Source organism: Prenolepis imparis, unplaced genomic scaffold (genome assembly GCF_030444845.1).
Source record: "Prenolepis imparis isolate NDT839.2.m4 unplaced genomic scaffold, iyPreImpa1.0 SCAF_6, whole genome shotgun sequence".
Taxonomy (NCBI): Eukaryota; Metazoa; Arthropoda; class Insecta; order Hymenoptera; family Formicidae; genus Prenolepis; species Prenolepis imparis.
In genome coordinates this window covers 4771315-4797307 of record NW_028141164.1, presented here as the reverse complement: position 1 = coordinate 4797307, position 25993 = coordinate 4771315, and the positions used below count along the sequence as shown (strand labels likewise).

General features: G+C 35.6%; 3 protein-coding genes across 11 annotated transcripts; 2 read left to right on the top strand and 1 right to left on the bottom strand.

Annotated features, from left to right (window-relative positions):
• Positions 1–41: 41 nt before the first annotated feature.
• On the top strand, positions 42–3779 carry LOC145937314 (uncharacterized). Of its 3 annotated transcripts, none has more exons than XM_083040298.1 (6): positions 42–545; positions 661–1668; positions 1749–1834; positions 1921–2236; positions 2501–2604; positions 2710–3779. In XM_083040298.1, exons 2-6 carry the CDS (start codon positions 807–809, stop codon positions 3397–3399), a joined length of 2058 nt encoding a protein of 685 aa, XP_082896424.1. In that variant the 5' UTR covers positions 42–545; positions 661–806; the 3' UTR covers positions 3400–3779. The 3 variants fall into 3 exon arrangements, with proteins under 3 accessions (XP_082896424.1, XP_082896423.1, XP_082896422.1); XM_083040297.1 differs by having other exon boundaries at positions 632–1668; XM_083040296.1 differs by having other exon boundaries at positions 42–1668.
• A 360-nt stretch (positions 3780–4139) lies between these two features.
• On the top strand, positions 4140–22126 carry Ctrip (E3 ubiquitin-protein ligase ctrip). 7 transcript variants are annotated; one of them, XM_083040287.1, is made up of 25 exons: positions 4140–4268; positions 8378–8713; positions 9037–9345; positions 10525–10611; positions 13157–13520; positions 13611–13792; positions 14768–14941; positions 15028–15404; positions 15531–15815; positions 15902–16282; positions 16360–16532; positions 16620–16794; positions 16891–17113; positions 17235–17475; positions 17564–17972; positions 18193–18381; positions 18477–18662; positions 18761–18952; positions 19031–19236; positions 19445–19879; positions 19959–20211; positions 20298–20543; positions 20637–20966; positions 21055–21373; positions 21469–22126. In XM_083040287.1, the coding sequence occupies exons 2-25, from the start codon at positions 8407–8409 to the stop codon at positions 21663–21665; spliced, it is 6240 nt and encodes a 2079-aa protein (XP_082896413.1). In that variant the 5' UTR covers positions 4140–4268; positions 8378–8406; the 3' UTR covers positions 21666–22126. The 7 variants fall into 7 exon arrangements, with proteins under 7 accessions (XP_082896413.1, XP_082896415.1, XP_082896417.1 ...); XM_083040289.1 differs by lacking the exon at positions 4140–4268 and adding an exon at positions 4491–5190; XM_083040291.1 differs by lacking the exon at positions 4140–4268 and adding an exon at positions 6509–6668 and having other exon boundaries at positions 13611–13753.
• LOC145937320 (transmembrane protein 256 homolog) lies at positions 22073–25835 on the bottom strand. The gene is made up of 5 exons (XM_083040304.1): positions 25679–25835; positions 25292–25417; positions 24327–24480; positions 24125–24246; positions 22073–24034 (listed from the first exon to the last, which is right to left on the bottom strand). The coding sequence occupies exons 2-5, from the start codon at positions 25394–25396 to the stop codon at positions 23891–23893; spliced, it is 525 nt and encodes a 174-aa protein (XP_082896430.1). The 5' UTR covers positions 25397–25417; positions 25679–25835; the 3' UTR covers positions 22073–23890.
• Positions 25836–25993: the final 158 nt, after the last annotated feature.

Here is a 25993-nt window from a genome sequence, read left to right as displayed (position 1 = left end):
AAATATAGCTTCTTGATCATAAGATACGCTCCACACAAAGACACACAAGAATTCAGCACAGATATCTTAAACCTGAAATATTTCTATATTTAGATCTTGAGGTGTGTGAGAATTTTGTATACAGTGTCAGTGTCCAGAATTTACTATAATATTTCGTAAGATTTTATTAAAATATCTTATTGAGGGAAATTATATATCACTGAATTCTATTTTATAAATTACTGGATCAAGTTCAAGTACAACACCAATAATTTTAATAAGACCAATGCCAGCTTTAAATTACCAAAATTATACGTATTATTTATCGTTAGAATTTTATAATCACGATGCTTGTCCTGTAAAATTGGAGATGTCTGAACTAAACAAGTATTCTACATAAATAAAGTTTTATAAATTCAAGGATGAATTATACTTTATAAAGATTAATAAATATATATAATTAAAACTTACAATCAACAAATACAAAAATGTGCGCACGACTCTTAGCATGTCCGTTGTGTTCTCAACCTGGATTTTTGACACTTGATGCGTTACGAGCTGGCCTTGTAAGTGTAGCAACTCGACCTCTCATATGCCCTGTTTGTAACGAAGTGCTCTTAGGCATAGATAAATTAACTATACATTTATTTAGTCATACAATCAATCTAAGTAATAATACAGCAGAGTCATCTAAATATGTTGCTCCCAATGAGCATCTGGTTGCAGTTCATAATGCGCACAATGTTGCTCTGCAATCTCAAGATTGGAATTTATTAAAAACACAACAACCAGATAAAGTGCAAACGTTATCGAGTGATAACAATAGCATGGAGCCATCAGATTCTGGAATAGCAAGTACAGAAAACAATATCTCTATTGTAAATTCACAGCCTCAAACACAAAATCAAAACTTATCAGTGAAAAATGCGAATCAACATAGTTTCATATCAGATTATAATTATGATGTGATAAAAGTAAATATCTTTCCACAGTCAAACGAAAATCACAACGTAGTGCTAAGACCAACTGCAAGTTTGCAGGAAGGTGTATTAAAAACAGATTGTACAATGCAATTTTTTTCTAACGACACTATTAAACACTTAAATATAATCACAGAAAATACACAAGCAGAAAAAGCTATATCAGATCTAATCACTGGGACAAAAGTATCAGAAAGTACAGCTAACATCTACCACGATATTGAAAGACAATGTGAATCGAATAATAGTCAATGTGTCTCAAAGGAAAGACTGATAAGTTTAATTGAAAAAGAAAACGAGCTCTCAAATTTTCAATCAATTCAGAATATAATGCCAATTTGCGCAAATGTATCACCAGAAAAATGTAATGACAAACAAAGTTTATCTGACACAAGAGAGACTGTGTTTGAGACAAATGCTGAATATCAAGATCAAAATTCAGAACACAGAGAAATGTTATCTCACACATGTACTAAAGTTTTTCGAACCATAGCACCGAAAGAAAAGACAGAACGATGTAACATATGTGGCTTCCACTTTCCTGACACTAATATTTTGGCTTTACACAAACAATTAGTGCATGAGCAAGATTCAAATAATATCTCTGGCAAAATTCTTAAAAATTATTCGTGTCATTTATGCTCTAAAACATTCAAAATGAGAGGCAGTTTGATGGTACATATGAGAGTAGCACATGGACACAATTTAGGCAAGTAATTGTAAACTTATTATATATACAATTTATTTAATTAATTAAATGCAATAAATTTCACATTATTTATGTGACAGGTTCGCTTTCAAAAGATGGCCAGATTGAACTTACATGCAGTGATACTGGGTACACTTGTCCCACATGTGGAAAGAAATTTAAAAAAGTAAGGATATTGTTCTTTTTTGCTCAAACACAATTTTTATAAACTTAATAATTTTCTTAATAATTTCATTTATATTCCCGTTTCAGGAGCAACATGTGATACAACACTTAAAAACCCACGAAGGCAAACAGTGGGAATGTGATACTTGTAGCAAAATGTTTACAACAAAGTATTTTTTGAAAAAACACAAACGATTGCATTCAGGAGAGATGCCATATAAATGTAAAATTTGCGACAAGAGTTTCACCTTTCAGCAATCATACCATAAGCATAGATTTTATCACAAGGATGAAAAACCTCACAACTGTGCAACTTGTGGTAGATCATTTAAAGAACTTTCAACATTGCACAATCACGAGAGGATTCACACTGGAGAGAAACCATTTGCATGCGAAACCTGTGGTATGTTATAAGAAAATGATCATTAAAAATGAATTAGTGCGATATTAACAATCTATCTTTAATCTTGTTTGTTGATCAACTAATAATTAACATTAAAATTATTTTGTTTGTATAGTGTCTGTAATATTATGATGTGCTGTGCATGATGTGTTTAATAAAAGCAGGTAATTTCTACGAAAAATGCTGCATGTTTTATTTTGTAAATATACAAGCTATGCAATAATATGATAATAATAATTCTCAATGTCATACTAATTTCTGCAGGAAAATGTTTTCGTCAACGTGTTTCGTATTTAGTCCATCGTCGAATTCACACAGGAGTGATGCCTTATAAATGCACATTGTGTAGCAAAAGCTTCCGATACAAGGTAGAAAATAATTGTAAAATATTTCAATATATAATTATATATATATTAATAATTACAATGTATATTTTTCTTTTAATAATTTTCATACGTGAATTACGTTTACAGGTGAGTCAAAGAACTCATAAATGTCCTGTACAAACGTTAGGCAACATCCAGCAGTCGTTTGACATGATTGCACAAGATGCACAAGATGCTGACGACAAAGCAATCAGGCTGCAGACTAATACTAGACTAATACAAGACTTTCAAGAAGGTCAATCGACGACGAATGCCATCGATAATGAGGAAAACAAGTTTGTGTTGATAATAAATGCCCAAGGACAACATGTTTTAGCACTGCAGTCAGAGATAAATAATGTATCTTCCGAAAGAAAAGAAGAAAACATGGAATTTAGACATGTCGATAACACAAACAAAGATTCAAAGGGTGCTAACAACTTTAATTCTGTGCAACTCGAGGAATCTATGGAATCAATTAAGAAAATACAGTCAGATAATGAAAAGGTAGACATAAAAAACACAAATAATTTCTTCTCCATGGTAATGTCTCCTCTCGAAAATAGCATATCGTCTACTTTTGAGATAGAACATTTGAGGGTATCTTCTCCTAAACATAAAGAGGATTCCATAGATTCTTATACCAACTTTCCACAAGTCTCTGACAGTGTGCAAATGAATATAGTAGAATCAGACATAGAACAAAGCTTCAATCGCGATAAAGATGTCACCGATACTTTGCAAACTATAAATGAAGAATCATTGAAGGAATTATTATATGGTATGGATAGAAAATGAAGCAATATGTATATACACCTTTTTGTTGTAATGTGATAGTACAAACTAACAATACACATTAACATTATCGATTAGGATTGTAGATAAAATATATATATAGAGATATTTATTCTAAATCTTAAACTGTTACTGCTTTAACTGTGATTGTCGTAAATGGATATACCATCTTTATATGTACATACATCAATTGGAACGCAAAATATAAACAATTTTGCTACATGTATAATATCTCTGTCGAATAACTTATTAGCTTAGAAATAATCGAATAAGAAGCATAATACTCTAATAATCTCAATTTATGTACACTTGACACTAACACAAAATTCTTATGGAAGATGCCGATAGTAACGCGACAAAATTAAATAACTTGGAAATATGAAATTATGTGCATTATGTACATCGTGAACAAACATAATAAAATCATTAATGTTTTCTCGAACGGCTTACCTCGCGATTAACAAGTTTTAAAAAATAAACCTTACGTGGGACTCCGACATAACCTCGCTACATCTTGTCAAATCGCGACACCGCACAGGCAGGTTCGCAACGGAGCTATCGTTTCAAGGCGAATTTACAGGAGCGGCGTTAACGGTGACTCGCAAACACCGCGTTCTTGTTCAGCCCGTTGATTGGCTGCCGCGGCTGGATCCACCAATCAGAGAGCGCGAAGAGTCGACGCGCAAAAATGTACTCGCACGGAACACCTTTTGTGCGCGTCGTACAACGCAACACTCGGCTCGAGATATCTCGCGGTAGCAGACGACGCAAACGGATCGACTTGACAGCTCATTCTGTATTTTCACGTGTCCCCTCGCGCATCGCATTGCGTAACTGGAGTCCGACTTCCAGGGAGGAGCTCCCTTTTTGCGGTGAGTAGGAAGGTTATTCGTATACGAAGACTGGCGAAGGGCCGATTATAAAAGTCGAGCAATCGCGTGCGACGAGAACGCGGATCGGTGATCTCGGGACAGCTGATCCCTCTCCTCGGAGCTCAGGCTGTTTTGACATCGCGTTTGGGTTTTGACACCGTTTATTAACGGCCGATTGGCCGCGGCCGGATGCATTTCTTTTTTCCAGCCAATCGTGGCTGCATATCTGCCCGAGATCGGGAGTAGCTGCAATCCGACATCTGTTACGCGATTAACGCGAGGCGTTTTTTATTCTCTCGCTCGCTTGCGCTCTTCTCCCGTTTTTTTTTTTCTTTTTTCGCTCGTTCCACCGAGACGCGACGCAACAAGCCTTCGTCCTTCTCGTCGTCGTCGTCGTCGCGTATCCGTGTAATTCCAACACACCGTCGCAGTGGCGCATATACAATTTCGATCGGTTCCAATATACGCGTATACGATCAATTAGACCTTGAACGTGCTTTATGTAAACGCGCCTCGTCATTTTACAGCAGCGGATCCGTAAAGAGGCGTACGAGAGGCGACAGATAAGGGCTTTATATCGTTCGAGAACGAGTGTTTTCTATTCGTTTTGAAAATTCCGTGGTCTTCGAACGATTGCGAGATACGTCGCACGCGTTACGCGATCATATTGCGTGGAGTATTTTTTTTTTTTTCAGCGACTCGAGCTCCAAAGTATTTAATTTATTCGTTTCGTAAATTCGAGGGGATTTTCGCGAGTCGTATATTTTCTTTTCGGAGTGATATCGAATGAACGGAGATGATCTAGTGGGACGAGGATCATCTGCGACTCGCTCTTCCGCTTCGACGTTAAAGCGTGATGGATGACAAAACTATTTCACGCGAGCGTCATCAATTTCCGTTGACGATAACGCGCACGTCCACGGTAAATACATAAACATGCGTTACATAAACGGCAGGCGAGAGATACGTGAAAGAGAGAGGTGAACGTCGCACATATATATGCGTATATATATATATTTTTTTTTTTTTTTTACGATGCAATGTTTTTTTTTACGACGGAAAATTCGATCGATCGATTGTACACAAAAGGGGGATAATATTACGTGCGGAGCAGCGCGCGAAACGTATCGTCGTCTCGATTATCTCGGAAGAGCTAAATTTACGTAAGCGAACTCGGCCACCATCATCGGGGCCCGGTTTTTGCGACTCGCAGTGAAAATGAAGATTTAAAAAACGGCCGAGCAAGATGGCCGTTCGCGCCGAGCTGCTAAACGTCAGTGACGGACAGTGTTTCTCAAATCTCATGCGCAGGGAGAAGTGTCATTAAATGCTCCGTCAGGGAGAAATAATCTGTTTTATTTCAAGTTCCTGTCATCTTGTTGCAGCCTATCGGAAATTGCGTGAATACTTCTTCCCGTATCGTACATAAATTATTTTTCTTTCTATTTCTATTATTTGCTCATAGTTATATTGATATCTATATTTCTTTCCTCGTCTCTGCAAAATTAAATTTACGGAAAATTAACAACATATATAAACCTAGCGTGTAATATTATTTCTAGTAGCAAAAAAAAAAAAAAAATCTTTAAATTCTCTCTGCACCTCCGCGTCTAGACACGAATCTGCGAGGCCACAGTCACGTGATCAGCGCGCAGGTTCCTCGCGCATGCGCGTGAGGGCGCGCACGGTGGGTTTTTCTCCCCGAGCGGCAGGTTTCCGAACGTAGCGGAGAGAACAACTCGGCCTCTCTCTCTCCGTCTCCGTGTCCGCTTGCTCGTCGTGCGTGCGCGTGTGCGCGTGTGCCTCTGCTACTCGTCAGCCTGCGTGCGTGAGTGCGTGTATCGTGCATATTCGTTGCGTTGCGAGCTAGCTCGCTCCGCTGGCGTGTGACATTGGGGTGACGGGGGCGGAGCGTCCTGCGGCCACTCAGTCCTAACCAACCCGAGAGAGAGAGAGTGAGAAAGAGAGAGAGAGAGAGAGACTGAGAGACTGAGAGAGAGAGAGAGAGACTCGCTCGACTCGACGGTCGTCGTCTCGCATTCCGCCGAGTCGCCTTCAGTGCGTCTCGGTTCGTTCGTCGTGTTGTTTCCTCTTGTTTGTTTCTTTATATATATATATATACATATATATATGTATATATATATATATGTGATCGGTGGTGTGTGTACGCGTTTCATTCTCTTGTGCGCCGTGCGCGGACGTAGCCACGAACGCTCTCGATATCTGTACGCTCGTTCCTCCATCCTTCGCGTGCATGCGAGCGTGCGTACGTGTGTATGTGTCCGTATGCAACGATAAAACGAAGGGGAACGAAGGTTCTCCTCGTCTTGTGTTCCACCAAGCCGAGAGAGGATAGCTCCGGTCGTCGCGATGCCCTGGGCATGCTTTTCCCACATTCAGGTAAAGGCAGACGTACGTACGTACACACACACACAGACACACACACATACATGCGCACACTTGGGTTAACTGTTTTCGAAAAGAGACCCTGACGAAAGCGACGAAAAGAGTGCGTGGGGCGGACGAGTGGGTGGGAAGGAAGGGCAGACGCGGGGCAGAAGGGAGGACGACGACGACGACGACGAGTCGTGGGGATTCAGGCGGAGGACGGGAGGGCGTAGGGATAAGGGCGAGGAAGTAGGGGGCTTCTCTCTCTTTTTTGGAGGACTTCAACCTGAGGTCACAGCGAGCGAGAGAGGAGAGCGCGTGCGAGTAGGACAGGAGGAGAGAAACCCCGTCCTCCATTACTCGATCGCGAGCAAATGGTGGCTCGCTCGCGAGTCTCTTTGTTACGCTATACAAATTCAGAGTTTCGGGATTACATCTCTTCCAAGCTCTCCCTCCCTCCCTCCCTCCCACTCTCTCTCCGTTCTTTCTCGCTCGCTGAAGCTCGATGCAGCTGATGACTCGTGCCTTTATCGTGCTTCGTCGCGACTCAAGTAATCATATACGTCGTCGGATCGGGTGCTAGAAAGGGGCAAGAAGGGACCCTCGACGTGATATCAACGGCACAATTCTGCGTTGGACAGTGATATCGGATGGACGGAGGAATCAGCCAGCCAGCCAGCTAGCAGTCGCGTACTGTTTGTTATGATTCTGGGTTCGTTACTATCTCCTTCTCGCTTTTTGACGCGAGGGGGGAAAAAAACATTAATTGCGTATCGCGACCGTACGTTTTATTTAGTCACGCTCTTGTTATCCGAGCGCATATGGCTATCGCGTCGAGGCAGGAATTTTTTTTCTTTTTAGAAATTCGTGCTATCGATATCGTGCTGCGATATAGCGTCGTGTCGCTCTGCTATTGTCCAGTTCAACGTTCCTTGTAACGCAGCTTTGGAGATCGTGGAATCACAGCGACAACGAAATCTCGCTGAGCGTCGTCGACGGGATGGGGAGAGGGCATTTAATTTCCATTGTATGCTCATTTAAATGCGAACACCTGACCGTTCGTGCGCAATAAAATGAGCTTCCCATTCTATATATATATATATCTCTCTCTCGGTCGCGAACGTGCAGCTTGGTTTGGATTTCGAATGCGAGCGATAATCGAAAGTAAACGCCTCGCTTCGTGTGTGAGCGATAGCATTGTTAATGTTTTCCTCCAATAAAGAAGGCCGTAACAGAGAAAAACTCTTGTTCCGCGTTATCACAGTCCTATCCGCGATATACGACCGATCTCATTTTTAACGACGTGTGCTGCGTTTGCTTCATTGCGTTGTTTTTCATTATTACACACATTTACATGGACAAGGAGACGTTACTTGCATGATCATTTACAAGTATACTGATTTAATACTCGATTCTTCCATCTGTTTTACTTTTGAAAACATCTAATCTATTTTTTCTAAAATATATAAAAAAAATTGATTGAGAAAATTAATATTTAATTATTGTGTCAAATTTTACTTACAGAAATTATTTTATCTGCCATTTTACAGACGAAAGAGATTATAAAGAGAAACATTAAATTTATTGAAATTGCCTAGAAATTTTTTTAGCTATCTAAAATTATTTCTTATGCATCTCTTAGATACTATAATTGTATATAAATACAAATAATTGCTATATTTAACTATATTTATATAATAAAAATGATTCTTTCATTACAGACAGAATAGTGGCATGAGTCGATTAATCTATGGCAGATCAACAAGATCAGTTGTCATCAGGGGGGTCTGTAGAGAAGGCCAGTGCTTCAGCAGACACCTCTAAACTGAGGGGGAAAGGCTCTAGTAGTGGTTCCAGTGGTTATAGAAAACGACAAAATACTGGTGCAATCTCAGATACAGTGGAAGAGAAAAGGCGTAGACAGGCCACTGGCGACCCACAAGCATCCCAAGTTGATAGTAACACAGCGCACACACATTTGATTGATTCTTCCAAAGGGGAAGGCAGAATTAGAGGTGAACGAAGAAATCATGGAAGTGGCTTAGAATCTTATCCAGGTAATTGTACATTTAGAATGCGATTAGAATGTCCATGCATAATATACATATTTAATAGCATTTAAGTTGTTCTCTCTTTCTTTTTTACATATTATTATCAATTTATATATCATAATACTATTGAGCAATCTTGGCTAATTTCTGTCCAATATTGCATAATGGTATGTAACTGAAATTCCTATTTTAATTTTTCCTTAAACTCTGATATTATTTGAGCTTTTAAAACTTTATCTTTCTTTGTTATAAAATTGCGATTAAACTATTAATTAAATTGCGATATGTGATATTATTAGTAATTACATATTGAAATATTGCTATAACAGATACTGACTGGAGATCGCATCATAAGATTCATCAAGCCAGTTATAGCAGTGGTAGCAGTACAAGGGTGCGTAGTGCAGCTAGGACGAATTTGCCAGAATTTAATTTAACACCTACTGATTGTGTGGCATCGCGGACTCGTTCTCGCACGCCACAAAATCCGCAAGCATTGACACAGGGAGCTAGCAGTTACGATCTGTCACTGTCTAGTGGATACGGTAGCCGAAAAACAAGTACCTACAGTAACTTGGTAGCTTCATCGAGTGCGACACCAATCACTAGTCATCCATCCACGTCGAGAGGAAGAGGAGGTTAGTGCATATTTCTATATTTAATATTAACAATTGCAAGACGTGATGTGTGATTTGGGTGAAGATACAATTCTGTTTTGAGATTGCTTATGTTGATTACATTCAGAGATAAACTTTTAAAATTGATAAAATATATATCCTTGACTCAAGAACTTTATATATATATGTGGTTCATATAATTTATATTTATATACATATATATAAACAAAAATTAATATTTATTTTTTATATGTATAAATATTTTTTTATTTTCTTGATTTTTTAAAAATATTATAAAGATAAAAGAGGTGTTTCTTTATTATTTCAATTAGAGCTGTCTATAATTTATGACGTCATACGAGCGAACAAGCAGGAGATTGATAAGAGCTCACACTTAATTAGACAGCTCTTAAACCTTAATGAATGTGTGAATATATACTATTTTAATTTATATTAAGAAATTTTAACAGATAAAGGAAAACAAACTGTTGTGTTAATAATTTGTAACAAACATTATGATATCCGATAAGGAAAGTAATTTTTTAAAAAATTTTAATTACTGACATAGTTATTATGTCTGTGTTTAAGTCGTGTTAATTGTTCTGTAAAAGTTATCTCTTTGTTGTATTTAATTATTTTATAGTAAAAATGCTATGGAAAAAGGATAAATATAAATTTGTTAGATAATTTTTTCAACAAAACATATACAGAGAAGAAGAAAAAACAAATTGCTTAATTAGGTAGCATTTTATCTTTTACCACCCAACAAAAGACTCTTTATAAAGTTTATCTTTATATTTACACATATACATGTTTGTACATCTCTACTTGTTCGCTAACTTATTAACAGAGTTAAGTAAAATCAATTTTCTGAAATATGATACAGTGTAAAAAAAAAAACTTTGAAATTCTTTCTCCTATATATAACAATTCCTGTTTTTGAATTTTTAATTAATCAAAATTTGTGCAAATTTGCACGCTATATTATAAATTTTGGTCTAATATCATGATCAGTTATAAGTATTACAACAATGTTTTATATGTAATTGTGTGTGTAAATTAAAAAGAAAAATCATGATGAGGCCATTAAGAAACACATATAATAGAAAGCGAAAATGTTTCAAGAGATAGGAATATAATAAAATTTAGAAAATGCAAACATTATCAAAATAAGAGTCATAGATCAGACTGTATCATTAGGCCAGAGGATGAGCGAATGTCTGGAAGGATTTGTGTCTGCTGTCAAAGCACTTTTTCCAATATCAACACAAACCTACCATCAAGAAGGTAAGCTTAAGGAGTACACATTTCGTACTACATTTTCTTCCCCTTATGTTCTCTTACAAATATGCGAGTAGCTTAAACGAATATCAGAATCATTGAACTCCATTCTGAATTTGTTCCCTACATCCATATGCAAGCATCATCATTTACTATATTTAATATCAGGTAAAAGTCTTGTCAAGCTCATTTATGCATGATATTAGTTATGAATGATATTAATTATGAGAAATATATTTAGAGAGAAAGAAAGGAAAAATATCAACTCTTATATTTATTTCTCTCAACTTATATTTTATTAAATTTGACAATTATTATAAGATTTAAAAACATTGTCATAACTTAACTCATGACATTAAAAACCTAAATTCTTTAATTTTTTTTTAACTTTTTGTTATGTATATATAATGAAATTATATTAGTTTAATAGTTTTTACAATTGGATATAAAACAAATCAGTGATATATTTTATTATCTGCTACAATATTATTTCGAGTAATATTGTGTTAAAATTTTTATAAACTATGCAAACATTTTCGTAAAGTTATCTATAAACATATGCAGCATAAGATGTTATAGATGGTTTTTTAATAGGTAAATAAGATATAAAAAATGATTATGATAAATATATAAAAAATATTATTTAAAAATATTATTTAAGTTTTTGTATACTATACACATGTATATTTAATTTAAAATTAAAATAATTCTTTATAATTTAAAATTCTTTTACAAATTATACATTTAACTTGATTAACTTGATTTCTGCATTGATTATATTATGTACTGGACAATCTAACAAAAATCGATATGTATGTTCTTCGACAAGTTTGTCAATATTGTTAATTTCTTCAAATTTTTAATAAGGTCTAATTAGTCTACCTCAACTGCTCCGAATTTAAGAAAGAGATAGATTCGAAACATTATTTAAATAAGTAATGCAATTATATAAATACCTGTAATCAATATTTAAAAATTTTGTGATTGTTTTATTTTTTGAAATTGTACTTTTTTGTGAGTTTTCTAATGTAAACATTATTCTATATGCATCTCCATAAGCCTGATGTCTCTTTCATAATAGTCGATAGAAATGACTGAGTATAATTAATAAATGCACACACATATATGTAAATATAATCAGTAAAATATTGTTTGACTATAATTCAAAAAATTTTCTTTTTTTAAATTTTTTTTTATATTGATTTTTATATTAATAAGGATTTTTATTGCATAATAGTTATTATCTCAAATTTTTATCACATGTAATCATTAATCTTTTTCTTTTCTAGCTAGTGAAAAATTGGCTATTATAAAGTTTAAAATTTATGTAAAGCAATATGTGCTTTGTTACATTTTGCTCAACAAGTATTATAATTATGTATATATTAATAATATACAAAGAGAGTGCATACAAAATATTCACGTACTTTAGTTAAAGAGTCTCAATAAGTTAAACATATTTTTCTTTCTTTGCGTTTTTTTACAATATATTTTATTAAAATTCAATTTTTAATAAAAACTTAAACAAATGTTCAAAAATAATATTTTAATTGTAAATAAATTAATTCTCGATTGTTTTCAGAATTTACAAATATGTGGTTTATATCAAGTGAAAGGATAATGAAATTTCATTTTTGGTCTTACATATTCTTAATGTGTCATGATCGAAAATGGTCCAGTTGCTTTTATACTTGCCACGTATTCTTTTTTATTGCTTTCACAATAATCCTAAGAATGTGGTTCTTTAACACCTGGAAAAAAGATTTTGTGAGGACAAAGATCTTTTACAGCTAGTCCATCATACATTCCAGATCATTCTGCAAAAAAAGGAACCCCATGATATTTCAAATACCTGAATTAATGCAAGGTCGTTTAGAATTTTTTCTTAATCCGCTACCTGATGGTAGCAAAATAAAAAATATTTTTTCACTCGGATAACAAAGAAAATTCGTAAAATTTTACTCATATATGTGAGCCATATATTGTAAATGGAAAACTACAAGAATTAAACTCGTTTAAAATAGAGGCATTGTGTCTTTGAATAATTTTATATTTTATCTGTCGTATTTAAACAATATTGCAGTACTCATCAGTACAATATCTCTAAATTGTCCTAGGTAAAATGTGTAACATTTGTGCAACAAAGTGGAGCTAAATAATTTTATATAAAGAAATTAATGTAAAATTGCTCAGTTTTAAATATGTGAAATAAAGATATTTATTTCTACAGAACATATAAAAAACTGTATATAAAATTGCATGAAACATTATGATAGAAATCATACATCACTTGTATAATTACCAAACTTGCGAAAATGTTTGATTTTTGTAATTGTGTATATATACATATACACACTTTAAGACTTAATTATTTTTTAAATATTTTTTATGCGTATAACGTGTAAGAGTGTAAATATTAAAAAATATTACATGCAATGTCGACATCTGTATAACAATGAAAGTCTATGCGGTCAGTTAGATGGTAACATGTAACGAATCTCAATCTTTGCCCTATGTATCTCAATGATTGTGTGACATTTGGATATTTTAGATTCGAAATCTCACGGCGGTGCGGCCTGTAGCGCAACGAGTAGCAGTACGAGTAGTCAAGTTTCTGGGGTCAAGTCCAGCATCAGAGTGGGTAACGCAGCAAGTAACTCTGCGGAGAGTGGCGGGGGGGCGTTGGCACATGACGGGGCAGGCACGAGTGGCATTGCGTCGACGGCCACTGCCAATCCACCTGTGTCTGCCGCCGCTTCTGCCAACCCTGCACACCCTCATTCTACACATAAGCACCTGCTACGTTCTCGCGCGAAAGCTTCCGGTGAACAACCTAAGGAACTGCCATCGAGTAACAAGACTTCAGGGAAACATCATAAGAAAGACTCTACAACGGGTGCCTGTTCGAGTTCTAGGTAATTAATCGGATATATATAAACTTACAAACTTAGTGACAAGATTTTATGTAATTCATTAAAACATAATAATACCTTATCATGTTACAGACATCGCTCCTCATCGCGCGTGAGGAAGCCGGTGGTTGAGAGTGGTTCTGGAGGATTGGGTGGTGTAATGTCAGGCAATGATTCTATCAGCGCTACGTCAGTATCATCCTCGATTCCTAGCAGTCAATTAATTTCAACCACAGGTGAGGAGGAGTCAGCATCAACTGCTACATCTGCCACAGGTTAAATATCATATAATATAAGCTTAATTAATGTATAAGCTTAAAATTGATATTACATTCGACGAAATTTATCGGACATATCGATTAGCTATTAAGGAGAATCTTTAAACTAGAGAATCTCTGGAATCTTTTTTTGCAGCAATTGTCTATTCAATTGTTTATCCGATAGCTAATGGGCATGTTCGATAAATTTTTTGTCATAAATGTAATATAAGTTTAACCCTTTATAGTCAGAGCACATTGAGTACTCTGTTTTTTTTTTTTTTTTACATATTTTAAATTTAAATGATTAATAATAGCCAAACGCGAATAATAGTGCGTCAGTTTCAAGGAAGAATTAAATAAATCTTTCTGTCCCTCCTAAAGAAACTTAGGCGAAAAAAATATCGGGGCAAAATCGCTCATAATCAGAAATCGAGTCTTTCGTTTGCCGGATTCTTGTGTTCTCACAACTGAGCTATTCAGACGCCACGGGGGATCTGAATAGCTTATTGTTAGTAGTAAGAGCAGTCATCGGTTCGATTCTCGATTTCGTCCCAATATTTTTTTTGTCTAAACTTCTTTAGAGGGAATAAAGGTGTTTATTAAACAATCTTAAATTAGATTTATTTAATTTCTTGGTATCGGATCAAGAAAAATTGGTGCCCTGTGCACAAATCAGTTTCACCAAAAATTAATTCTTTCTTGAAACTGATGCACTATCATCCGCGTTGTCTCTTATTAATCGTTTAAATTTATTATATACATTGTTTAAATTTAAAATATGTATGTTACATCGAGAGCCTTATTAAAATCTTAGTTGTCTAATATTTTTATTAATTAAGCAATTTTTATGTACCGTGTAAAAAGTTATGATGTGTATTAATATATTAATTTTCGATGTTAAATCTGTTCGCAAAGAGTTAATACATTTTAATTTACTATATCAAGTGCAATTGTAAAATTAAATATGAATTTTTTTCTCTACATATGAAGCGAGTGGAGGACCATCTGGAATGTCAGGAACTACCGGTGATAGCGAAAGTGATGATGGAGAAGTCGGACGATTGCAAGCTCTGTTGGAGGCCAGAGGATTACCACCTCATGTATTTGGTGCATTAGGACCGCGGATGCAACACTTGCTTAACAGAAGCATGGGTGCAAGTTCTGGTATGATGCATCGTGTGTGATCTACACTTGCTGAAATATTACTTTTATTTATACTAATTTAAATGAATATTTTTTCTTTTATTTAGCTGCTAAGGCTCAACAATTGTTAGCTGGTTTACAAGCTGTCGAAGACGAGGGAGAACAATTACAGGCCGTCATGAACATGGGTGAGATCCTTGTAATGGGCAATGAAGATACTTTAACTGGTTTCCCTGTCAAGCAAGTGGTTGCAGCTTTAATTAATTTATTGGGAATTGAGCATAATTTTGCGATAATGACCCACGCGTGTCGTGCCCTCACTTACATGATGGAAGCCTTGCCGCGATCATCTACTGTTGTGGTGGATGCGGTTCCGGTGTTCTTGCAAAAGCTCGAATCGATCGAATGCATGGACGTAGCTGAACAATGCTTGACAGCGTTAGCCATGTTGTCACGCAGGCACAGCAAAACAATCTTACACGCGGTATGTATTCACTGTAAAAAAGATACTTCAAATTTGAAATTAAACAAAACATTCTTTACGTCTAATACTTTACAAACAAAATGACTTTCGATAATTTATAACTAATTAATTTTTTTTTATTTTCAGGGTGGGGTGTCAGCTTGTTTAAAATTCGTTGATTTCTTCAACATTACGGCACAACGTGCAGCATTAACAATTACCGCAAACTGCTGTCAGAATCTTCATCCTGATGATTTTCATTTGGTAGTGGATAGTTTACCGTTATTAACGAGCAGATTGACGAATCAAGATAAGAAGAGTGTCGAATGTGTGTGTCAAGCATTCAGTCGATTAGTTGACAGTTTCCAACATGATCCCGTGATGCTGCATAAGATCATCAATGCCGAACTTCTACAAAATCTGCAACAGCTGGTGCGTGTTACACTATTGAAGTTCAACATATTTATTATTGAAATAATTTTTGGATCTTATTTATAATACGTATCTTTTTATTATAGCTTATGATTACGCCGCCGGTTAACAGCACTAACAATTTCATAACTGTATTACGAATGCTCTCTGTGATATCGAATCGCTGTCCCGATCTGGCGCAGCTGTTGCTGCAGCAAAATATAGCTTTCACGTTAAGTTATCTTTTAACTGGATCTCTCGATGTGAAAACGGAGGATGTCGAATTGGTACCGCGTACACCGCAGGAATGGTTCGAAATTACTTGTCTAATCGAAGAACTTATGCCTCCATTGCCGACAGATGGAATATTCAGTGTAAATAGTTTACTCGAAAGGACCAGCAATCAACAGGAGACTGTCCAGTGGGAATGGCGCGACGAGAGACAATGTTCTCATCCGTTCAGTACTATAGATTCTAGAATTATTGAGGTGATTTTCTACGATCTGCAACGTACGAGTACATTTAATCGACAAGTACAAAGTATTAATTGTACATGTTATTTCAGATGGCGTTTCAAAATGGCGAAGACGAAATATGCCTTTCTTCTTTAGGACGAACTTACACTATAGATCTGACTGTGATGAAACAAATTAACGAGGATATAGGAATGGCAAGAAGTATATTTCGCAGAGTAAACGCCAATCCTACCGAGGGAAAGAGTCCTACTTGTTCATCTAGGTATAAATTATATTTTGATGGAATTTTATAACCTGTCTAAAATTATAAACATGTAATATTTTGTTAATGTAATTATTTTGATTGCAGTATGGATGTCGTGCCTCCGGTAATCGAAACAAACGAATGGCTAGTGTCTTTTATTCGAACTTTATTCTCTGTACTATATGAAGTTTATAGTAGCTCAGCTGGACCTGCTGTAAAATGCAAATGTCTTAGAGCTCTTCTTCGTATGGTGTATTATGCTTCAACTGATTTGCTTAAGGTGAAATAAAATATATTAAGTGAAATAGTATACACAGTTATACTTTATTCTGTTTACAATGTATTTTACCTGCAAATTTTTTTTCTTTGCACACAGGATGTTCTAAAGAATCAAGTGGTCTCGTCTCATATAGCTGGTATGTTAGCGTCACAAGATTTGCGTATAGTTATTGGGGCTCTTCAAATGGCGAGTATCTTGATGAAGAGGTTGCCACAAGTATTTGGGGTTCATTTTCATCGTGAAGGGGTACTACATCAAGTTCGTCAATTAGCAGATCCCGAAGTACCTCTTGGTGTTTCACCACCCAAGTGCCCTTCTGGTAAATTTTAATAATACATTGCCATTATTATCATTTTCGTTTTTAATATGTAATATATTGTCAATACATTTTATATGTCATATACATATATAATAGATATATCATTTTATGTTGCATTTAGGTACGTCATTACCAAGCCCACAGCCAGGTCCGTCTAATACACCACTTTCTTCCACCGCAATGTTGTCTTCTAGTAGTGCCACGTCTCCGGTTGTCTCTCCATCTTCGAATGGCAACATATTATTTGGCACAATTGCATCATCATGCCAATATAAACCAAATATCAGTGCTTCGTTGGAACCACATAGAACGGAGTTAAACAGTAGCGTAGAAGAATCAAGTACACCACAAAGTGCTCACCTGTTAGTACAAGATGTTTTTACTGACAAATTTATTGTTTTCAACATAATTCATATACACTTATGCACTACTTTTTTTTATTTATTATAGAAGAATTGGTGATGTGCTAAAGAAAAAACGACAAAATAAAAAAGGTCGTTTCTCGAGATTAGCTGGTACCACCACGCCGCAGCAAACACAACAGCCAGAATCTTTGTTCACCGGTTTCACTCCGAAAAACAATCGTTTTCTAGGAAATCTTAATCCGGCCAAATGGGGCCGAAAATCGTCCTCATCCAGCACTAGTGGCGACAAGAGAGACTCGAGTTCGTCCACGAATTTATCGAAACCACCGAGTAATCCGAGCTTAACCGGCGGAAATCGGGACAAGGCAAAGACGTGGGTGCGCGAGCAAGCGGCCCAATTCCTGGCAAGATATCAGGACGACGCGCCTTGTTCGCATCCCGCTCTTACGGTTCTCGCTCGACTGACTGCTGCGATACAGCGATTGCAATCAAACGTAAATACATTGCAGAAATATATACTTATATGGATATATTACTAAAATGTACTTTTATATTTTATGTTTCATTGTTATCAACGACAGTTATAAAAGTATTTTGTTAAACGACACAATTACATTTTCTATTTAAATATATCTTTGCTAATTTATATAATAATATTATATAACATATAATATTATATATATTTATATATAATAATTCACATTGATTTTGTAGGAATTGGACGAAATGTTGTCAGCGTTAACGGAATTACGAGATATAGTCCTCGAGAGTGATATATCGCCCTTTGAAATGAATTACAGTGGTCTTATCAAGGCTCTGTTAAACTACCTCACTACCATAGATGCGCCGGGCAATCGCTATGACCGCCTTCGTATGTTTTGGAAATTGTTTGCAGAGTCCACTGTAAGTAGAATCGATCTTTTTACACTTGTTCAATAAAAATCTGCTTCAAATATACGCGTATGTATGTAATACAATCTTTGTAATATTTTATCCAGATGCAACAGAACAACGATATCATGGATCTTCATCCTGGAGCGTTCGGTGCTCTTGTAGCGAAATTAAACAGTTGTGTCGCACAGCTAGAACAATTCCCGGTGAAGGTCCACGATTTACCTGCGGGTTCTGGTGCTGGTCGCGGCGGTACCAGCGCTCTCAAATTCTTCAATACACACCAACTTAAGGTAATTATACGAAATTTAGTCGTTTCTATATAGAAGATTGATTCGTTGTTTTAAATAAGATCGCAATATGAACGCAAATGTTTTATCGGCTTGTGCAGTGCAATCTTCAACGGCATCCAGATTGTAGTAATTTGAAACAGTGGAAGGGTGGTACTGTAAAAATAGATCCGCTTGCCTTAGTACAGGCAATCGAACGTTATTTAATGGTACGTGGATATGGTAGAATACGCGACGCTGACTCGATGGTCAGCGACGACGATAACAGCGAGGATGATATTGACGATACTTTGGTATATATATTTCACGACTTTTAAGTGATAAAAAACTGACGCAACACTTATGATTATCTTTTGCTTCTTTTTTTCAAGGCGGCAGTTGTAATTAGCCAGGGACCGCCTAAACATAAACTTCAGTTTTTAATTGGCGACGTAGTTTTACCCTTCAATATGACGGTTTATCAAGCGGTCAGGCAATTTGGATGTTCCGGAGTGGATCATTCCGAGGCAGAGGCCGATAGTGAACCGCCGTTAGGACACGATGCGGTTTGGGTGCAAACTCACACGATATATTACAGGTATTTTAAAATATTCTGAAATCGGGTACACGATTTTTTTTAAGTGTCATAATTTTTCTTTATTTTGTTTAATCGAGAGTTTTTAGCACCATTAATCAATTTATTCACAATAATATTTAATTAGCAAAGAAATATATATTTTTATATAATATTTTATATATATAAAATACTTCTTTACTATATATTTCTATATATTTTTAATACACAGACCTGTACCGGAAGAGGATGCCGCAACTTCTCCAAAATCAGGATCGAGTTCACTGGGTAATAGCAGAAAGGGCAAGGGAAAAAGTACAAAGATTAGCTCGAAGAGGAAAGAAGACAGTCTCTGGCTAGAAGGCACTGTTCCACCACAGCATTGTCCCCTCGCGCCATATCTATCTCCCACGTTACCATCTACAGTAACCATCACGGACGCTTCTCTCGATGGATTGTGTCTGCTGCGACTTTTGCACGCTCTCAATCGTCACTGGGGTATACTATTTCCTCATCTGAAGAGCATGAGCTTACTGTCGCCTCAGGATTTCATCAACAACAAGATTGCTGCAAAAGCTAGCAGACAGTTGCAAGATCCGCTGGTGATCATGACTGGAAATTTACCATCTTGGTTACAACAGATCGCGACTGTCTGGTTAGTACAATGGTAGATCAATTTTTTCAGTCTACTTTATTGTTTATAATTTGGAATTTATTTATAAAATTGTTGAACGGTTTAATTTCAGTCCTTTCCTCTTTCCGTTCGAAACGAGGCAACTACTGTTGTACGCGACGTCATTTGATCGAGACAGAGCTCTCCAACGTCTCTTGGATTCCGCGCCTGAACTCTCCGGTTCGGATAGCCAAGAGCGCGTTACGCCACGTTTAGAACGGAGAAAAAGAACTATCTCAAGAACAGACATCCTTAAACAAGCTGAGCAAGTGATTCAAGACTTAGCCTCTAACAAGGCTCTACTTGAAGTGCAATATGTTAATGAGGTTCGTTCTATCTTTAGATACATACGTTTCCATTAGGTCAAATCTGATTACATGTTTCTAATCTGACACTTGCGTGTTGTATATAGGTTGGTACTGGTCTCGGTCCGACCTTGGAATTTTACGCTCTAGTCTCAAAGGAATTGCAACGAGCCGATTTAGATCTATGGCACGGCAGTTCTAATCCTACCGAAAATGGATACGTTAATTCTGTACACGGGCTCTTCCCAACGCCGATCCCATGGAATACTAAAGTATCTCATCTAGCAAAATTGAAAACCAAGTTCAAATTTCTTGGAAAATTTATGGCGAAGGCGATATACGATTCCAGAATGGTAAAAATCGACATTTATCTGCAATGTTTTTTGCAATGAATTTCCTCTCGATCGTGCACTTGTAATGCGTTTAATTTTTTTTTCTCATTTTAGTTGGACTTGCCATTTAGTTTAACTTTCTATCGCTGGTTGCTGGGAGAAGAGCATACGCTCACATTAGCAGACTTGGCACACGTATGTCCCGACGTGCATCGTACTCTCGGCAAACTTCAAGAGGTTGTGAGAAGAAAAGAAGTTATGGAGAAGGATCAGACATTACGATCGCACGAGAAAGTGCAATTAATCGAGGCGCTCGATTTAGATACCTGCCCAATTTCCGATCTGGGCCTTGTGTTCGAATTGCCGGGTTACGAAAACATTGAATTGAGAAAGGGTGGCAGCGAAATATCTGTCACCATTCATAATTTGGATCAATATATCAAGGTAATGTAGTGGTGCATCGATAAACGCTTTTCTTCGCTGATGTTCGAAAGATATCACGTGTTTATGTCAATTTTCATAAAAATTTCAGCTAGTAGTACATTGGTTCTTGTATGAAGGAGTATTTCGACAAATGGAAGCATTCCGAGAAGGTTTCGAATCGGTGTTCCCTCCGTCGCAATTGAGATTATTCTTCCCGGAAGAGCTAGAGGCGGTATTCTGTGGACACGCACAAACCGGCGGACAGTGGGATGTGAAAACTCTCGCAGAGTGCTGTAGGACCGATCACGGTTACACGCCTGACTCCCGCGCCATCCGTTTTCTGTTCGAAGTTATGTCCAAGTACAATAGCGAGGAGCAGCGACAGTTCATTCAGTTCGTTACTGGTTCGCCGCGTTTGCCCGTTGGAGGTAGATATATAGTTTGGCATTTTTACCTTTCTTATTTTTGTATAGCGAGAGAGGTATACACTATGAAATTCACGCGACTTATTTTTTGTTTACAGGTTTTAAAAGCTTGACACCTCCGTTAACAATAGTGCGCAAGACTTTCGATCCATCTATGAAGACCGACGATTTTCTACCATCAGTAATGACTTGCGTCAACTACCTAAAACTGCCTGATTATACTACATTGGAAATAATGCGGGAGAAGTTGCGGATAGCTGCGCAAGAGGGTCAACACTCGTTCCATCTCTCCTAGAAAAGGATAGGAGATCTGCGCGTCATTTTTTCTCCTTTATTACATTGTCACTTGTATTACTTTTGCATTATTTTCAGATCGAGAGAATTATCCGAATTGTATTTAAGATCTATGTGAAATTACGCGCATTTTTAGCGAGCGAGCAAATTCAATGACAATGGTTTTATTCTTTATATGAATTCTCTTGTGAAGGTTATTTTTTTTTCATTTCTCGTAAAATGCTATACATTGGAATAGTTTTTTTTTTTTGGTGATTTATAAATATCTTTATCTACCAATATTTGGATTGTGATATACTTTGACCAGGAAGAAAAGTGCAAAGCTGCATAATTATTAACCAAACTGTGTGAGTTTATTCTCTCGCGGTTCTAGGAATCGAGTGGCTTGCGAGCGACCTCGTTTTAGGGAAAAAAAAAAACTTATCTTCAATGTGTTACAATAAAAAAAAAAAAAAAGAAAAAGATTGTAAATATAGTTTAATATACGCAAGTCGATATAAATACTTTATATAATAGTAACAAGAAATGATATTGCTACGAAACACTATTAACTAAATATAATATAGCCCGACAGAGAGAAAAAAAAAGGGAAGGACGTTTACTAGACATAAGTAAATTTTATATCAGTGATGCATTTAAAAGCATCGCCATACATCGCCAATACCCCGCGTAATCCCATGATCGCGGAAAAATAAAAACTCACGAGCTAAAATCAGTAAAGAAACGCGCACGTCCGCGATGGGAGCGTGCAATCGCGTGTCTTATGTTGAAAGCAACGCTAATGTTCCGGATACACATATATACAGTGACTGCTATTCTCTATTTTGTAATCGATCTCTTCGTGTTCGCCGTTTAAGTTCCAGAAATCGAAAATGCAATGCGCGAATTATGTTGCGTAACACTCCTACATTTAAGTTCAATCGATGTGTAACATTTATTAATATTATTTAATATTTTTTTCCTAGATATAAATTAGTCCAATTATTACACTTTGTTTAGCTATATAAGAGAGTGCAACCGGAATCACCAGAATCGCCGTCATGACATAATGAACCGAAAGGAAATTCCGATATCCATTTACTTACAGGCAAATCGTCGTATTTACGAAAAAAAGAAAATGTAAGAGAACTGTATGATACAAAATAGAACGGATATAAAGAAAGTGAAGTTGGTGTATCAAATGGATAATACAAGGTATATTACTTTTTTATGTCGGTATAGAAACTGGAAATCTATAAAGACTATGAGAAAGGAACAGTGTGTGAAGCAATTTGTTTAAACCGTTTGTTTTAAAATTTTATATTGTGAATTTTCATATATATAAATGTACATGATCTCGTCTACACGCGACAGCAGACGTTTTCTCGATTTTGTTGTATTTTCCGGAACAATCGGCTCGTTTGAGAGTATCGGCGAGAAACAGAAGTTATAATTTACTTTATGTTATTAATAAACCGAAACGTAATATCTGCATTTTTTAAAAATTATACCATACACTGACACGACGTGTCGTTTTAAGTTATATTTTTACGTCTTCAAAGCGTGAATGATATATTTGCATAATTTTTTCACAATTTTCCATTTTTTTAACAAGAAACAATTTGCGTATAAATTTTACAAAGAAATTCATCGAGAGGAGAAATACATATAGGAGGAAAACTGATGCAGCCTTATAAAATGTGTAATAATTCAAGATACACGATCCACAAACCTATGTCAATAATATTATCAAACAAGATATATTTATATCGTTTCAATAGTATAAACGAATTTTATTTTATTCAAATGAAGTATTTTTTTTTTTGTAAAAAAATTAATAAATATAAATAAATTTGTGCTCAAGGAATACATCTTCTAAAATTGGATTAAATATAGGAATTGGAAATTACATAAAAGAAACATTTGTGTATGTGTGTGTGTGTATGTGTATTTCAACAAATTAAAGAAAAATTAAAGTAACTAAAATTATATTTTTTTTTACTTTTACATATTTTTAAAAATAAAACAATCTATAATTATTGGCTCAAATTTGCCTGATACCAGTATGTATTGTACTTTGTAAAAAATTATTTTATATAACTTATATTATTCAAATTTTTTTTTCTTTTATAAATGTTTAACTCTTATTTATTCTTAGCTAACAAATATTGTATTCATTCATACGCAATTTTCTGTGCATTTGTTCGGTTTTTGTTTTTCTTATTCCCTTGAAACTTATTTTTATATTTAAAAAAATATACTGCACCAACCTAATATAAAACAGAATCCTCCAATTGGTGTTGTTGAACTGAATCGTCGGTCACCGGTAAATGCAGTGTAATAGCAACTACCACAAAATAGTACTATTCCAGATAGCATAAATGTAGCAGCCTAAAAACATACATGCAATAATTATATATTAATGTAATGTAATGTAACTTCTTACATGATACAATTGTAGATAGATATAGCGACATTTACCACAGTTGGGTATTTGCACAATGGTAATCCTAACAAAGCTAAAGTGTGTATAAAATGATATCTGTTAGCTGTTTCGAAAATACGACGTTGCTCCTGTCCTATCTCATCTTTGGAATAATGCCCTGCAATGCAAAAGCAGATTCAGCTAAAGCTTAACAAGTTGGAAATAGTATAAACGCATATTATCAAGTAATTCACTTACTGTGGGATCCAATAGCACCAAGAATCACTGCTGCTGCACCACTAATGGCTGCAAGTCTTACATAGGGACCACTGGCAGCGGCTAACATATATAATGGTATAGGTGGTGCCATTCTCAGCTCAACTTTGGGCTTTAATCCCAGGTAATTCGTCGCCTATAAAAGAAATTGTAATTAATAAATTATCTTTTTCATAAAAAATATAAAATTTTTATATTTACTTTATGCATTATTATATACTTTGTTCAAACAGTATACATTATATCTTCATTTTCTATTAACTTATCCAAAGCACTACTAATAGTAATAGTTTACCAAATTTATTAAATAACTAAAGTTGAGTTACCAAGTTTCTACTTATTTATTTTTATCAATTAATAGTGATATTAAACAGATGCAATATTTAAGATTATTTATAGATAAATGTTTATTAAGGAAAAGTGATAAACAATACATGACATTGTTTTATAATAGACAAACATAAAAATGTAAAACAAATTCATTAAATATCAAAGATTAATGTACACAACAGAAAGAAATTGCACAGATGAATTGTATCGCATTAATGACAAAGTTGTCGGCACAAGATTAATCTTATTGTTAAGCTTACTGCATTTGCCACAAACTGTAACATATCAGCATATAAATGAGCGTGTCTGGTTAAAATACAATAATATTTTTGACATTAACCGAGAATAACATCCAATAGGTTTAACAATGGGTCCGTTCTTTTTTTTCAATTACATTCTATGTTTTTTTGTTGCAATTTTCTTTTTTTTTTTCACACACCACAAAATATTCGATTATATTTATTTCACATACATATCACTGCTATAAAAAAAAAAAAACTAATCGTCTGAGATTGTGCAAGATGAGTCTAGTGAGCGATTGAAAAGATTAATGCAAGCTACCTTGATTGTTTTACAAAGCTAGAATCGAGATATATGCATTATATGCAACAGCTTACCGATGAAGCTGCACCCCAAGCGTACGAGGCACTTCCCAAACTAGTTTTGTAAATAACGTTAAATGGTGCGGTGACTGCCGTATAAACGACGTCCTGCAAACCCATCTCTATCTCTCTCGTGCGTCACTGTACACAAAGCAAGCGAGATGTATATAATTTACATGCTACGTATACATAGTCACAGGTGTATTAATGATGTCCAGTGCAAAGATGACACTTCGATGACACGACTCTTTTTCATTACTTGCAAGTGTGAAGCAGTTAAATCATGCGATTAATTACGCGACGAAAAAGAGAGTTGCTGTTGTAAAGACTTCACCGTTGAACGTATCAACTGGTGTACATAAACACGCACCGGATACCATTAATTCGTTCGATTATACTCACCGAACGAAGCTCGTGTTGCGATTAATATATGTTTATCGGCAATAACTGACCCAGCAAGCAGTATAGAAAGATCGTATAAAAGATATAAATTCCACCGGTCACTGGTCGGATCTTTGTGCGCATACGTGAGTGACGTCATCGTGCATCGGTAGGCCCGTATTTAGGTGCAATAAAGGAAATCATAAATTGTCTATCTTTCTTTGTCATTATTAATGCTAATAAGTCGACTGCAGATGCAACAAATTTATAAACTGTATTTGATTTGATTTGGAATTTACGTATTATTTCTTTTAACATTTCTTATATTCCTTACTC

Bases quoted from the DNA above. Each gene is read 5' to 3' on its own strand.
- LOC145937320 (XM_083040304.1), bottom strand. From the start codon at position 25,396: ATGGGTTTGCAGGACGTCGTTTATACGGCAGTCACCGCACCATTTAAC. The intron at 24,481-25,291 runs GTAAGCTGTTGC...TTTCTTTTATAG, and splicing joins CTTGGGGTGCAGCTTCATCG to GCGACGAATTACCTGGGATT. The intron at 24,247-24,326 runs GTAAGTGAATTA...TTTGCATTGCAG, and splicing joins TGGTGCTATTGGATCCCACA to GGCATTATTCCAAAGATGAG.
- Ctrip (XM_083040287.1), top strand. From the start codon at position 8,407: ATGGCAGATCAACAAGATCAGTTGTCATCAGGGGGGTCTGTAGAGAAG. The intron at 15,405-15,530 runs GTATGTATTCAC...TTTTATTTTCAG, and splicing joins GCAAAACAATCTTACACGCG to GGTGGGGTGTCAGCTTGTTT. The intron at 16,795-16,890 runs GTGAAATAAAAT...CTTTGCACACAG, and splicing joins CTTCAACTGATTTGCTTAAG to GATGTTCTAAAGAATCAAGT.
- LOC145937314 (XM_083040296.1), top strand. From the start codon at position 468: ATGTGCGCACGACTCTTAGCATGTCCGTTGTGTTCTCAACCTGGATTT. The intron at 2,237-2,500 runs GTATGTTATAAG...TAATTTCTGCAG, and splicing joins ATTTGCATGCGAAACCTGTG to GAAAATGTTTTCGTCAACGT. The intron at 2,605-2,709 runs GTAGAAAATAAT...TTACGTTTACAG, and splicing joins GCAAAAGCTTCCGATACAAG to GTGAGTCAAAGAACTCATAA.